Consider the following 14314-nt stretch of genomic DNA (forward strand, 5'->3'; position numbering starts at 1 on the left):
GTGACGTCACCTCCCGAAAATTGTAACTACGCGTCGAGGAGACGCAGACCACACGCAGACCGAGAGGGCTGTGATTGGTTCGTTTGAAAGCAAAGCATTTCCGGTTTCCGGTTTGAATCAGTAGTGAACTTCCAGGGCTCTTTTCTTCGTTTATGTGTGATTTTTTTGTTTTTGTTTTTTGCACAATAGTTGTCCTTATTTCTTTGATTTACTGTGACCGGAAAAAGTCGGATAAACCATTCAGAAAAAGATCGCTAACTAGCGGCCGCGAGGGGAACTGCACCGCGACCAAATGGAGAGACGGAGAAGTCTGAAGGATTCACGACGGCGTCACGGCTGCGTCGTGTGCTCTGCGTTGGTGTGACGCAGAAGCATAATTCAGCCTTAACTAACTACTAAAGCTGAAGAAACGCCCACAGCAGCTACCGGGTGGTCCTGGTTGATTTCTACTCTGATCCTGATATTTTTCTGCTAAAGAAGCTCATAAAGTCGTCACTACTGAGAGCTGCAGGAAACTCGGCTCAACACAGTTGTCTCTTTGTCAGCCTGGCTACAGCGCTGAACAGAAACGTGGGTTATTTTTATTATCCTCTATCCACCATGAGTAATGAGCTGTTCTAGCTGTGTGAAGGGCTTTTTTATAGACTACACTTTTCCATGCACCATAAGAGTCTACAGACTTACAAGAGAACCACTTCATTTCCATTTCACACACTTTTTGTTTCAGCATTTCAGCATTTTCAGTGACATTAACCTGAATAACATCACTTAGTGAACAATACCAACACATTATTGCTGGTCAATGACTTCTTAACATTACAACTTCAGAGCTGTTTAACTATGAACTTATTTAGACAAATATGTTTTCTGAAACATTTATTTCAACACGGTTACAGAAGTCATCAGCTGTTTCTTCTTCATTCAGGTTGGAGGGCTGCGTGTTGTCAGAGATCAGCTGTTCTTCTCTGGTCTCAGCTCCGAAGTCCAACCCCTCCCACCTGAAACATCTGAAACATCTGGACCTGAGCTGGAACCAGCTGCAGGATTCAGGAGTGAAACATCTGTGTGGTTTCCTGGAGAGTCCAGACTGCAGACTGGAGACTCTGAGGTCAGACATGTTGTAGTTTTGTGTTCAGATCAATCTGATGTGAAAGTTGTGTTGACACTAGGGTTGCCACCTTTCAGAAATAGAAATAAGGGAAGTCCTGATTTCAGCCGCGTGAGCGCCCAAAAAAGGAGCATCCCCAAAACGTCTAAAATACATAGAAATGTATATATTTTATTTGAAAAAACAAAATGCTTTGATGATTTAAAGTTTAAAGTGCTTTAATAGCATTGAACTTTCATGACTGTACAGACAGTCTGAACCTGAGCATTGTCATAGTAAATGAAACAAAGTCTGCCTGCATTGGGCAGTTAAACAGTTAAACCTAAATTGAATGACAATACAACACTAGAATATTCTGTAAATGTAACATGTATAAACACTTTCAAGAGGGAAAACAATTAAATTGAACACACTTATAGAACATGCTAGTCTATTATATAAATAAAGTGCTGTAACAGCTAAAACAAAGCCTGGCTTAGAATCCTTTGCTTAGAAAACTAAATAAAACCAATAAACATGAAAAAAATAAATAAAGTGCATAGCTTCCTTCAACTCCTTTTATGTCCTTTTTTATTCAGGCCAAGTTTAAACAGTTCACTCTCACTTCTTCTTCCAGGATTCTTGTTACTTCTTGCAGCTGAGCAGCTCCTTGTGTTTCAGAACTGTGGAACTCCGAACAGTCTGCTCACTCTTCATGAGCTCCACTCAGCAAAGCACCATATTTTAAGCCTTTATTTGTTATAATTTTGATGATTTAATTCTTAATTGATTTAATAAAATATTCCAATTTTTTTTAGATTCTGAGGTTTTCATAAACTGTGAGCCATAGTCATCAAAATTATAACAAATAAAGGCTTGAAATATCTCACTTTGCATGTAGTGGGAAATAATATATTTGTTTCACCTTTAGTTGAATTTACTGAAACAAATTAAGTTTAGCAAAATATTCTAATTTTCCGACCTTCACCTGTATATTATGACCAATAAATAAGAGCATAATAAATGTCCCGTATCCTACCACATCATGCATCATGGGACAATTGTGAAATACAGAAACAACTGCGATCCGTATTGGTTCAATACGGAACGCAACTTTTAATTCCAAATTCCGTAACAATTCTGTAGCTGTGTCCCAATTCAGGTTCTGGTCCTTCTGAGGACGCGGTCTTTGTAGGCCACGCCTTCGAAGACCGTGAAGGCCGTACGGAAGGCTGGACGGACGCTGGTGAAATGAGACGGTCTAGCCTGTAGGGGATTTCCTGGTTGCGTCACCAGCTGTTCCCGCCCTTGTCCTACATCACTAAACAAAGTAGAAAGAAAGAAAGATAGACAGAAAACATGATAGAAAAGAAAGAAAGAAAGAAAGAAAGAAAGAAAGAAAGAAAGAAAGAAAGAAAGAAAGAAAGAAAGAAAGAAAGAAAGAAAGAAAGAAAGAAAGAAAACATGATAGAAAAGAAAGAAAGAAAGAAAGAAAGAAAACACGATAGAAAAGAAAGAAAGAACCAAAGAAAAAAGAAATGGAGCCAGAAGTTTTGTTTTTGTTTTTTTTTTGTTTTTCATTTTGTTGGAGGAGGAAGAGAGGCGTGCCCGCCGGCGCCGGCGGAAATAATATATTTTTCTGAAAAAATTTGAATCTGAAAATATTTTTCTGGAAATAAATATTTTTCTGACTGTGCGCAATGAATCTTGGGATATGGTGGGCCGCGGAGGATACAACCGATGGATCCTTGAAACAGCGGGAAAAGAAGGCTGCATTTGTGGGCTGCATTTGAAGGAGCCTTCCAAATGGTGTGACGTAATCAGCCTTCAAATCCAGCCTTCGAAGGACGCAGCCCCTGAATTGGGACACAGCTTGTATTTCCAGGGACGGGTGGCGAGCCTAGTTGACACTAACCTGCAGATCAGGCTGATCTCCTGCTGATCCACACTGACCATCAGACTGATCTCCTGCTGATCCACACTGACCATCAGACTGATCTCCTGCTGATCCACACTGACCATCTGACTGATCTCCTGCTGATCCACACTGACCATCAGACTGATCTCCTGCTGATCCACACTGACCATCAGACTGATCTGGTTTCTTCTTCTCTGGTGTCTTTGTGCAGCTTGCAGTGCTGCGGTCTGTCAGGGATCAGCTGTTCTTCTCTGGTCTCAGTTCTGAAGTCCAACCCCTCCCACCTGAAACATCTGGACCTGAGATTCAACTACAAGCTGCAGGCTGCAGATGTGGAGCAGCTGTCTGGTCTGCTGCAGAGTCCACACTACCAGCTGCAGACTCTCAGGTCGGTTCTGACTGGAGCTTTTGGAGTTTTCTTGGAGGTTTTGGTTTCCTCAAACAGGGAAGACTCCGTCAGTCCAGGTGAAGAAGTTTCAGGTGTTGATCGTCTGAACCTCCTGCTGCTTCTTCATCATTCACTCACATTTCATGTGAAACCTGCTGTGATCCATGTGTGTTCTGTTAGAACCACACACACCTCACCGTCACACATGTGTGTTCTGTTAGAACCACACACACCTCACCGTCACACATGTGTGTTAGAACCACACACACCTCACCGTCACACATGTGTGTTAGAACCACACACACCTCACCGTCACACATGTGTGTTAGAACCACACACACCTCACCGTCACACATGTGTGTTCTGTTAGAACCACACACACCTCACCGTCACACATGTGTGTTCTGTTAGAACCACACACACCTCACCGTCACACATGTGTGTTCTGTTAGAACCACACACACCTCACCGTCACACATGTGTGTTAGAACCACACACACCTCACCGTCACACATGTGTGTTCTGTTAGAACCACACACACCTCACCGTCACACATGTGTGTTAGAACCACACACACCTCACCGTCACACATGTGTGTTAGAACCACACACACCTCACCGTCACACATGTGTGTTCTGTTAGAACCACACACACCTCACCGTCACACATGTGTGTTCTGTTAGAACCACACACACCTCACCGTCACACATGTGTGTTAGAACCACACACACCTCACCGTCACACATGTGTGTTCTGTTAGAACCACACACACCTCACCGTCACACATGTGTGTTCTGTTAGAACCACACACACCTCACCGTCACACATGTGTGTTCTGTTAGAACCACACACACCTCACCGTCACACATGTGTGTTAGAACCACACACACCTCACCGTCACACATGTGTGTTAGAACCACACACACCTCACCGTCACACATGTGTGTTCTGTTAGAACCACACACACCTCACCGTCACACATGTGTGTTAGAACCACACACACCTCACCGTCACACATGTGTGTTAGAACCACACACACCTCACCGTCACACATGTGTGTTAGAACCACACACACCTCACCGTCACACATGTGTGTTAGAACCACACACAGCTCACCGTCACACATGTGTGTTAGAACCACACACACCTCACCGTCACACATGTGTGTTAGAACCACACACACCTCACCGTCACACATGTGTGTTAGAACCACACACACCTCACCGTCACACATGTGTGTTCTGTTAGAACCACACACACCTCACCGTCACACATGTGTGTTCTGTTAGAACCACACACACCTCACCGTCACACATGTGTGTTAGAACCACACACACCTCACCGTCACACATGTGTGTTCTGTTAGAACCCCACACACACCTCACCGTCACACATGTGTGTTAGAACCACACACACCTCACCGTCACACATGTGTGTTAGAACCACACACACCTCACCGTCACATATGTGTGTTAGAACCACACACACCTCACCGTCACACATGTGTGTTAGAACCACACACACCTCACCGTCACACATGTGTGTTAGAACCACACACACCTCACCGTCACACATGTGTGTTCCTGCTGTCAGGAAGCAGCTCCAGGTCCAGACAGAACCTGACAGAACCAGACAGAAGTGAGTTACATATTCATGTTTAAATCCTCTCTGAAAGCTCATCTCTGACGGAGACAGACCCCCCTGAAGACACAGACCACACACGTCCTGAAGGAAGACGGGTTTCTGCTGACGGCTAACAAACTAACATGTTGTTCAGGTTTCAGGGACTGGGCTGGAATGACGGCTGACCAGGAGTAAGGAACCCTCATCTAAATCATTATTGATCCAAATAGGAATCAGAGGGACCAGGAGAGGGAGATGGGGACCGTGCAGGGACGGGCCACCGGTCCAGAGACCAGGACGGTCTGTAGTTCTGTTAGTGTGAGGCAGAAGACAGATCCAGGAACAGCGGGCCAGGGTCAGAACCCAAGACAGACAGATAAGCTCAGACAGACGTAGCGATCAGGGCTGGACCTGAAACAGGTCCAAGGACACAGATCCGGTCCAGCATAGCAGTCCCAGGAGAACTGCTGGAGACCGGTATCTGCAGGGAGACCACAAACCCACTCTGGTGAGAGTGAGAGCTGCAGACGCTTTAAATAGAAGAGGAAGAGGTGAGGATGATGAGGGGGATCAGCTGGCAGGAAACTCTTCATCTCCCTCCAGAAGGTTCTTCATGGACCGCTGTAGTCGCTGTGAGGTCGGGGTTTGTCCGTACCGCCGTATCTCTTTACAGCAGACGTTCTCCCCCGGCTCTGCTGCTGCACATTCACTGCACGTGCACCGTCCCACATGTGAACATATTGTAGAGTAAAAGTGTTGCTGGAGTCGACAATGGAAGCGTCCAACAGCTCTCTCAGTCAGCAGCTCCCCGGTCCAAAACTACGCTGGCCGACAAGAACCAAACGCTCTGCAACGGCCTAATGCGTCTCAGTTCAGGAAAACCTGCTGCAAAAAACAAAGACAAATGCAGCATCATCAAACGCTGCAAATAGAGAAACGATGCAAAGCACAAAACGATATAAAACAAGAAACCATCTTCAAAAGAAAAACGCTTCATAACCGGTCACTACAACCGGTGTTGAAGAATATTATCAAACCAGTTCAGAAGTCCGCTTTGTGATTTTTTTATGAGGTTTTATTGAGCCGGCGGTGAGCACGTCTGCACAGACCAGAGGTCTGGTAGAAATGCTGACCTCGAGTGACGTTGTAATCAGATTTTTATACAAGAAGTTTCAGGAATACCAGCCCAGTGAGAGAGGTGGGACTTTTAGCTTTAGGACCACCCCTGAGGGATCAGGAAGTCCGTATATGTTCTTTGTCTCTGTGGGGGCTGGAAGTCTCGGCAGGGATGCAGAACGCCGGACCTTGCGTGACAATGTCCCGGCAGGGGTCCCCAGGAACTGGAACCCGCATGTCTATGAGCATAAGGGGGGCTTGAGCAATCTGCAAGGCGTCGTTGTGTCCCTGCAGGGGGGCCAAATGGTCAAAATGCTTCATCACCGGAAATGCTCCAAACCTGCAGGGGGCGCTCTCGGCGTAACAGAGACCGAACAGCCGACTGAACCACAGTGTTTACATCCATGGTTTAAACATACAGCGGGAACGCTAATGTGATGTTTATATCACTGTACAACGCTGCACATTACGACACGTTTCTTTATTATATTTTACACCAGACGATACAAGGCTGCACATAATATTAATAGGATAAGATCATGATTAGAGATTGACATAAAGCACCAGTTAACGTTACAGCACTTCCGGTTGTAGTGACCGGTTATGAAGAGTTTTTCTTTTGAAGAGGGTTTCTTGTTTTATATCGTTTTGTGCTTTGCATCGTTTCTATTTACATCATATTTTACGTTTGATGATGCTGCATTTGTCTTTGTTTTTTGCAGCACGTTTTTTCATTTGCACCACGTTCCTCTTTTTGTACCTGGTTTTGAGTTTGTGAGTTTGAATCGTTTCTGTACTTGAAGCCGTTTTCCTTAACTGAGACGCGTTAGGCCGTTGCAGTGCGTTTGGCCCTCGTCGCCCACCGTCCAGAACTCATGAGTGACGTTCAGAAGCTTCCTGCAGCCGTTGTTGTCCTGGTTCTGGAGGAACGGAGACAAACGCTCGTTGATAAACTCGTCTCCACGCCAGAACCAGCACCACGCAGGTTTTCCCATCAGCCTTTAACACGTGTGGCGTCTGAGGAGGGAGGAGCAGCAGAGGCTGCAGAGAGCAGCAGGAGGAAAGAAGCAACAGGAAGTAACATTAGTCTGTCAATCAACACCACTCTGATCATCCCAACCTTTATTCCATGAAAATACATGTTATCTGTAATAAGTAGATCCAGTTGTGATCCAGTGAAAGGACCAGCAGCTCTTCCTGCTGCTGCTCCCTCAGACAGTCCACACCAGATCCTGGAGCAGAAGATGTTCAGCATCGTTATGTCAGATATCACATCTCACAATCAACAAGACCAAACTGCTGCTTTCCTTCATGAACATGCTCCAAACACTGTAAAAGAAGTCACATCTGTGACTCCGCCGAGCTAAAAGTAAGACGTATAATCAGCTGAGAGAGTCAAATGTAGTTTTCAACAACAAAGTACTTGGTTTACTTTCAGGAATATTGTTGAATAGTTTAATACTCTTATTACTATCAGTGGGATGATGCAGGTCCTGTATGGAGTTCTCCAGAACCTCTTCTCCTCGTACAATCACTTCTGTCTGATTGTGATGAGTCTGTCATTTGTGTTTCATCCATTATTAACAGAAATATGATGAAATAATGATAATAATTCTGATAGAAATACCAAAACATTGATGAATGTTGAATTTGACGGCAGCAACAGAACCAGTAAAAGTCCAGTCCTGCATTCCCAAGTCCATACAGTCTCCATGATCCCTGATAGTAATCAGAGTACTCACCACTACTCTAGAATACTTTGTTACCACATTCCTGTAAGTAAACGTAGTACTTTGTTGGCTGTCGTTAAGAATGATCATCTGATCAAAGAGACGACCCGGTATCTCCGTCCTGCGTTTAATGTGGAAGCTTCAAGAATCCTGACAGACGTGTTTCTGAACTGTGGAGTTTCTGAGTGAACGTGAGGGAAGATCCTGGAAACGCCAGGCAGAAAGAACCGGGCCAGGATTTGGACCAGGAACCTTGTGACTGTGAAGCTCCAGTGTTGCCCACCACACCCCCCTGAACGGAGGAGGAGAAAACACTCATCTAGATGTTTATCTGTGTTTTATTCTTTCTCCAGGTGGGAGCGCTGCAGTTTGTCAGAGATCAGATGTGATGATCTGGTCTCAGTTCTGGAGTCCAACCCGTCTGATCTGGAACATCTGGACCTGAGTGAGAAGAAGCTGCAGGATTCAGATGTGAAGCAGCTGTGTGGTTTCCTGGGTGGTCCAGACTGCAGACTGGAGACTCTGAGGTTTGTTCTTTGACTGAAGTTGTAACAGTTGTGAGTTCTGCAGCCACAAACACCTGAGCTGCTCTGAACCATCCTGGTCTCTGGACTCATCTGCTCCTGACATCATTAGAAACCAGCTGAAGTGTCTGCAGGCTGCTTTCCTCTCCGTGGAGCACAAGTGTGCAGTACAGAGTGGTGAACCATGTTCCCTCAACAAACGTCTTCATTCCATCCCAACATGAACTGAACCTGTGCAGCAGAATGTTTGTTTGTGCAGAGATCGTGCAGCATCGTCTACAAACATCTTCATCTTCATCTGTCCAACATGTTTCATCTGATCCAAACACTGAGATTCTAACGTTTGTACCGACTGAGATATTCCAACACAACATGAGTTTGTATGGATGATCCACTGGTGGAGCTGCAGAGCTGCAGAGCTGAAGTCACTACGTCTTTATTGGAGCAGCAGCATGATGTCATGAATATTGATGAAGATCTTTTTCACTGGTTCTGTTGGAACCTGCACCCTGGTGGTTCAGCTACATCTTTTATTCTTCATGCAGGTTGGAGGAATGCAGGATGTCAGAGATCAGCTGTTCTTCTCTGGTCTCAGTTCTGAAGTCCAACCCCTCCCACCTGAAACATCTGAAACATCTGGACCTGAGTCAGAACAAGCTGCAGGATTCAGGAGTGAAACATCTGACCCCTCAATGTCCCCTCAATGTCCCCTCAATGTCCTCTCAATGTCCCCTCAATGTCCTCTCAATGTCCCCTCAATGTCCTCTCAATGTCCCCTCAATGTCCCCTCAATGTCGCCTCAATGTCGCCTCAATGTCCCCTCAATGTCCCCTCAATGTCCCCTCAATGTCCCCTCAATGTCCCCTCAATGTCCCCTCAATGTCCTCTCAATGTCGCCTCAATGTCCCCTCAATGTCCCCTCAATGTCCTCTCAATGTCCCCTCAATGTCCTCTCAATGTCCTCTCAATGTCCCCTCAATGTCCTCTCAATGTCCCCTCCCTGCTCACAGCGTCCCTGGCGAGTCCCGTCCTCTCTGACCCTCACGGGGTCCGTCGTGTCCAGGAAGGTGGACACTACGGACGCAGGGACAGAGATAGAGACAGAGACCTGCAGGGACAGAGAAAGGGACAGGCACCTGCAGGGACAGGGACAGGCACCTGCAGGGACAGAGACAGGGACCTGCAGGGACAGAGACAGGGACAGGCACCTGCAGGGACAGAGACAGGGACAGGCACCTGCAGGGACGGGGACAGGGACAGGGACAGAGAAGGAGAAGGGGGCAGGGACAGGGACCTGCTGCAGGGACAGAACTCCGGTTCTCTGACTGATGTGAGAGACGTCTCACCAGAAAACTCTTCTTGCTCGGGGAGTGAGGACGGACGTGGTGTCGTCCACACGGGACATCTAAGGTAGCTGGTCCTGCGGGGGACGGACACGTCTCACCAGCCAATGAGGTTAAAGCAGCGGGACGTCCCATAGTGAGACGTCTCACTCATATTACTCAGAGAACCGGGTTCTGGAAATAACCTAAAGTTTCTTCTTCTCTGGTGTCTTTGTTCAGGTTGGAGTACTGCGGGATGTCAGGGATCAGCTGTTCTTCTCTGGTCTCAGCTCTGAAGTCCAACCCCTCCCACCTGAAACATCTGGACCTGAGTGGCAACTACAACCTGCGTGATTCAGGAGTGAAACATCTGTGTGGTTTCCTGGAGAGTCCAGACTGCAGACTGGAGACTCTGAGGTCAGACATGTTTTAGTTTTGTGTTCAGATCAATCTGATGATAAAGTTGTGTTGACACTAACCTGCAGATCAGACTGATCTCCTGCTGATCCACACTGACCATCAGACTGATCTCCTGCTGATCCACACTGACCATCAGACTGATCTCCTGCTGATCCACACTGACCATCAGACTGATCTCCTGCTGATCCACACTGACCATCAGACTGATCTCCTGCTGATCCACACTGACCATCAGACTGATCTCCTGCTGATCCACACTGACCATCAGACTGATCTCCTGCTGATCCACACTGACCATCAGACTGATCTCCTGCTGATCCACACTGACCATCAGACTGATCTGGTTCTTCTTCTCTGGTGTCCTTGTTCAGGTTGGAGCTCTGCGGTCTGTCAGGGATCAGCTGTTCTTCTCTGGTCTCAGCTCTGAAGTCCAACCCCTCCCACCTGAAACATCTGGACCTGAGTAACAACATCCTCCTGCAGGATTCAGATGTGGAGCAGCTGTCTGCTCTGCTGCAGAGTCCACACTACCAGCTGCAGACTCTCAGGTCAGTGGAGGTTGGAGTCGGTCCTGCTGCTTCCAGCAGTTTTCTACTAAAACCAGTGTCTATCAAAGATCCAGTGTTTCCAGTGAAGCTGCAGCTTCTCAGCGGCTGCTTTCCCCAGTAAAGCTGTGAGAGGAGGATGATGACAGGCTGCAGGATCAGAGGATCCAGATGTGTGTTGTAGACCAGTGTTGTGCTGGTGTTCACGTGTCCACAAATAAAGGAGTATTCCAGCTGACGGCCTTCCAGGATGTTCAGACACACAGCTGCTCCACTGCAGCTCTGAACTGTGAAGGAACCCAGAATGGAAAATCCACCAAGAACCTCGTCCATGTGGCCGTTTCACACGGAACACAAACAGGAACAAACAAGAATGGAATTAAGTTTTTCAACCAATAATATAATAAGTTAACACATTATTGGTCTAGTACAGGGGTCGGCAACCCGCGGCTCTAGAGCTGCATGTGGCTCTTTAGCGCCGCCCTAGTGGCTCCTGGAGCTTTTTCAAAAATGTTTCACCTTTTCTTTTTTTTTCTCTTTTTTTTCCTTTTTTTTCTTCTTTTTTCCTTTTTTTCTCTTTTTTCCTTTTTTTCCTTATTTTCTTATTTTTTCCTTTTTTTTCTTCTTTTTTCCTTTTTTTTTGTTTTTTTTCTTCTTTTTTTCTCTTTTCTTCTCCCTTTTTCCTTTCCTTTTTAATTTGGACTTTTTTCTTGACATTTCGACTTTTTCACGAAATTTTGACTTTTATTCTCGACATTTTGAATTTTTTCTCGACATTTTGACTTTTTCCTCAACATTTCCACTTTTTTCTCAACATTTCCACTTTTTCTCAATATTTTGACTTTTTTCTCGACATTTCCACTTTTTTCTCGACATTTCCACTTTTTTCTGGAAGTGCATAATGAATAAATAAATCTCCCCCAGTTCTAACTAATATAGAAACATGCAGCATGTGTTTCTTCATTCTAATTCTGATACAAGACTTTTCATTTTTTGCGGCTCCAGACATATTAGTTTTTGTGTTTTTGGTCCAATATGGATCTAAAACATTTTGGGTTGCCGACCGCTGGTCTAGTAGAAGAAATCAAGTATTTTAAAATCTAATAACTGCAGTGATAATATAATAATATACAAACAGGACTGTATTGTTCATAAAAATGAAATGTTTGTGCAGTTATTTCATCATAAAGAGGTTCAGTTGATGGAATAGTCGTCGTATTGGTTCATCCAGGTTACGAACTCTGCAGAACTCTCCTTGTTTATGAGCATAAATATGTAAACTTATCATTTCATGTGAGTCTCTGAACAAGGGAAGTCAAGACAAAACTGAAACACGAGGACACGGAGTTTCAAAATAAAACAGGAACCTAAACACCAAAACTGGGACATGAACTTCAAACCGGGACAGAACTGAGGGGAGAACATCAACATTAAATGGACCTGACTTCCTCCAATAAATGTCCTTCACGTCAAACTGTCCAAAAGCTCCGTGACTGAGAAGAATCCAGGCTTTCATCCATCAGCCGTCCTGGACCAATCAGTGTTTCATTACCAGCTGAGATCTCTGTGGTCCAGCAGCCTCGTAGAGATTCAGAAAAGTAGAACAGTCTTCCTGGTCCAGTTCTGGGTTCTCTGCTAGTTCTTCTCTCATCCAGACGTCTGGGGTTGAATGGTGCCCACAGTTCCCAGAATGACAGAGAGACTTGACTGAATGTTCCAAGTACTGACTGATGTTGTTCAGGAGGAGATTCAGTCATTCTTGATCAGATCTCTGGAGGAAGGTGTTGAACTCCAGGCTGGTTTCCAGCATCCTCAACCATGGCAGCTAAAGCGTTGGCTCTGGATTGAACATGAGCTTCAGGAAGAAACCCAGGTTCCTCATCAGGAAGGACGGGTTTGATACCAGACCCAGAAGCAGCTTCAGCATCAGACAGAGCAGCCAGTTCAGTGTGAGCAGAGGTGCATGCTGGGACGCTGCACGCACCTCTGCTCACTCATCATTATTTACCTGCTCACATTCATTAGAGCCACCATGGTTTTACATGTCAGTTTACATAAACTCTCATACTTTTACAGTCTTGTTGTGATTTCAGGTGTTTTTTTTTCAGGTGTTTAAAATTATTTCCAGATGTCATGAGTTTAGTGTCAAATAAAACAACAGTCTCATCTGTTTTTATCTGCAGATTAAAATGAACCAAACAGACGACGGTGAAGCAGGTGGCTCCACCAACCTCCACCTTTCCCCTCGTCAAAAACCCTCGTCTAAAAGAGGGTGCATATTGATGTAATGCCCCCCTAGTGGGGCGTGGAGGTACTGCAGGGGGGGTGCCCCCCTAGTGGGCCGTGGAGGTACTGCAGGGGGGGTGCCCCCCTAGTGGGGCGTGGAGGTACTGCAGGGGGGGTGCCCCCCTAGTGGGGCGTGGAGGTACTGCAGGTGGCGCGGGAAGACGGAGCGGAGCTGGAAACCAGACGGCTGCATTGGGATCGGGTCCCGCCGGGTCAATGCAGGATTGGGATGGAGTCTAGCGACAAGTGGAGATCAATGACGGGGAAAATAAACCTCAAAGAAGATCTTTACAAAACAAAGGAGAGGAAAGTCAGATATTTGGAGAATATCAAGAGACAACAGCTGGTTTGAGAAGATCTGCAAGGGAAACAAGCACACACAAGTCACTGATAGAGTGTGGAATAGGAATGTGATTATTTACAACCTGCAGTACAAATAGGAGTTCATGTCTATTAATATATGTTCATAAAATTAATACCCAGGGAAGAAGGCCTAGTTTCAATTACTACTTATTATTGTTAGTATCATAATTGTTGGTTGGTATTTGTATTGAAAAGTGCTAAACAAATAAAGTTATATTATTATTGTTATCATTATTATTATTTTTATTTTATTATTCTAATTATTTCAGTGTCACCGAATCATTTGCCAATACAAGCACTTTTGTTCATGTTCAATTAATAATACAATATAAAATGATAGTTGGGTTTTGTATCTTATTATTAGTAGAGTAATGTTTGTACAATTATATACAATTAATTCTACCAATCTAGGTGGGAACCGTTAGGTGGGGGCTCTAAAATATTTCTAATTCCCCAAGGGGGGCCTGACTGAAAACATTTGAAAACCACTGATGTAAAGTCATTTAATTCACTATTGTCTGACCCTTTGAAATCAATAAATATACTTGTAAAAAAACCACCCTGGTCTGCTCCCACCGCACCTTCCTGCTCTCAGACTAACATTCCTTCTGTCCCTGCTCCTAAATCTGCTGAAAGCAGCAGTGAAGAGACACAACAGCGTGAAGAAGAAGACTCCAACCTGGGAGAAGGATGTGAGCCTTTTATCAGAATGAAGGCGATCCCAGCGAGCAACGCTCCGCCTTCCTCTGGTCCTCTAAAACTCTCCACCACAGGTTCCTGTGAGAGGAAGGAAAAGTCCTGCAGCAGGTCCCGTTCAAGCAGCTTTCCCTCGCCCACTCATCAACCTTCTGCAGAAAGCAGAGCCCTAAAAAGATGTGGAAGTTTCCCTGCCGGGAACCTGAGCAGCAGCTTTGAGGAGTTCCCACCTGCCTGCACTGACTGTGTTTCCAGCATCAATAACCTTTTAAAACCTGAATATCAGCAATAACCCG

The 14314-nt window shown here is 45.4% G+C and overlaps 2 protein-coding genes across 22 annotated transcripts in view; one reads left to right on the plus strand and one right to left on the minus strand.

The window, feature by feature from the left end:
• LOC133423113 (NACHT, LRR and PYD domains-containing protein 14-like) overlaps nucleotides 1-14314 on the minus strand; it is a 485953-nt gene that overhangs the window by 277010 nt on the left and 194629 nt on the right. The gene's annotated exons all lie outside the window — the stretch shown is intronic.
• LOC133423111 (NACHT, LRR and PYD domains-containing protein 14-like) overlaps nucleotides 1-14314 on the plus strand; it is a 285843-nt gene that overhangs the window by 172403 nt on the left and 99126 nt on the right. For 14 of the 19 annotated variants that reach the window (XR_009770795.1, XM_061713239.1, XM_061713231.1 and 11 more), the window contains 5 exons: nucleotides 926-1108; nucleotides 3217-3393; nucleotides 8216-8389; nucleotides 8932-9013; nucleotides 10022-10125. Coding sequence is in view for 18 of the 19 variants with exons in the window: in XM_061713239.1 (XP_061569223.1) it covers nucleotides 926-1108; nucleotides 3217-3393; nucleotides 8216-8389; nucleotides 8932-9013; nucleotides 10022-10125 (720 nt within the window). In the remaining variant the exon portion in view is untranslated. Of the gene's footprint in view, nucleotides 1-925; nucleotides 1109-3216; nucleotides 3394-8215; nucleotides 8390-8931; nucleotides 9014-9948; nucleotides 10126-10499; nucleotides 10677-12856; nucleotides 13551-14314 lie in introns of those variants that run through there. The other 5 variants (XM_061713246.1, XM_061713247.1, XM_061713234.1 and 2 more) reach the window with 5 other exon arrangements.

This window comes from Cololabis saira, chromosome 22, assembly GCF_033807715.1.
Source record: "Cololabis saira isolate AMF1-May2022 chromosome 22, fColSai1.1, whole genome shotgun sequence".
Classification (NCBI taxonomy): Eukaryota; Metazoa; Chordata; class Actinopteri; order Beloniformes; family Belonidae; genus Cololabis; species Cololabis saira.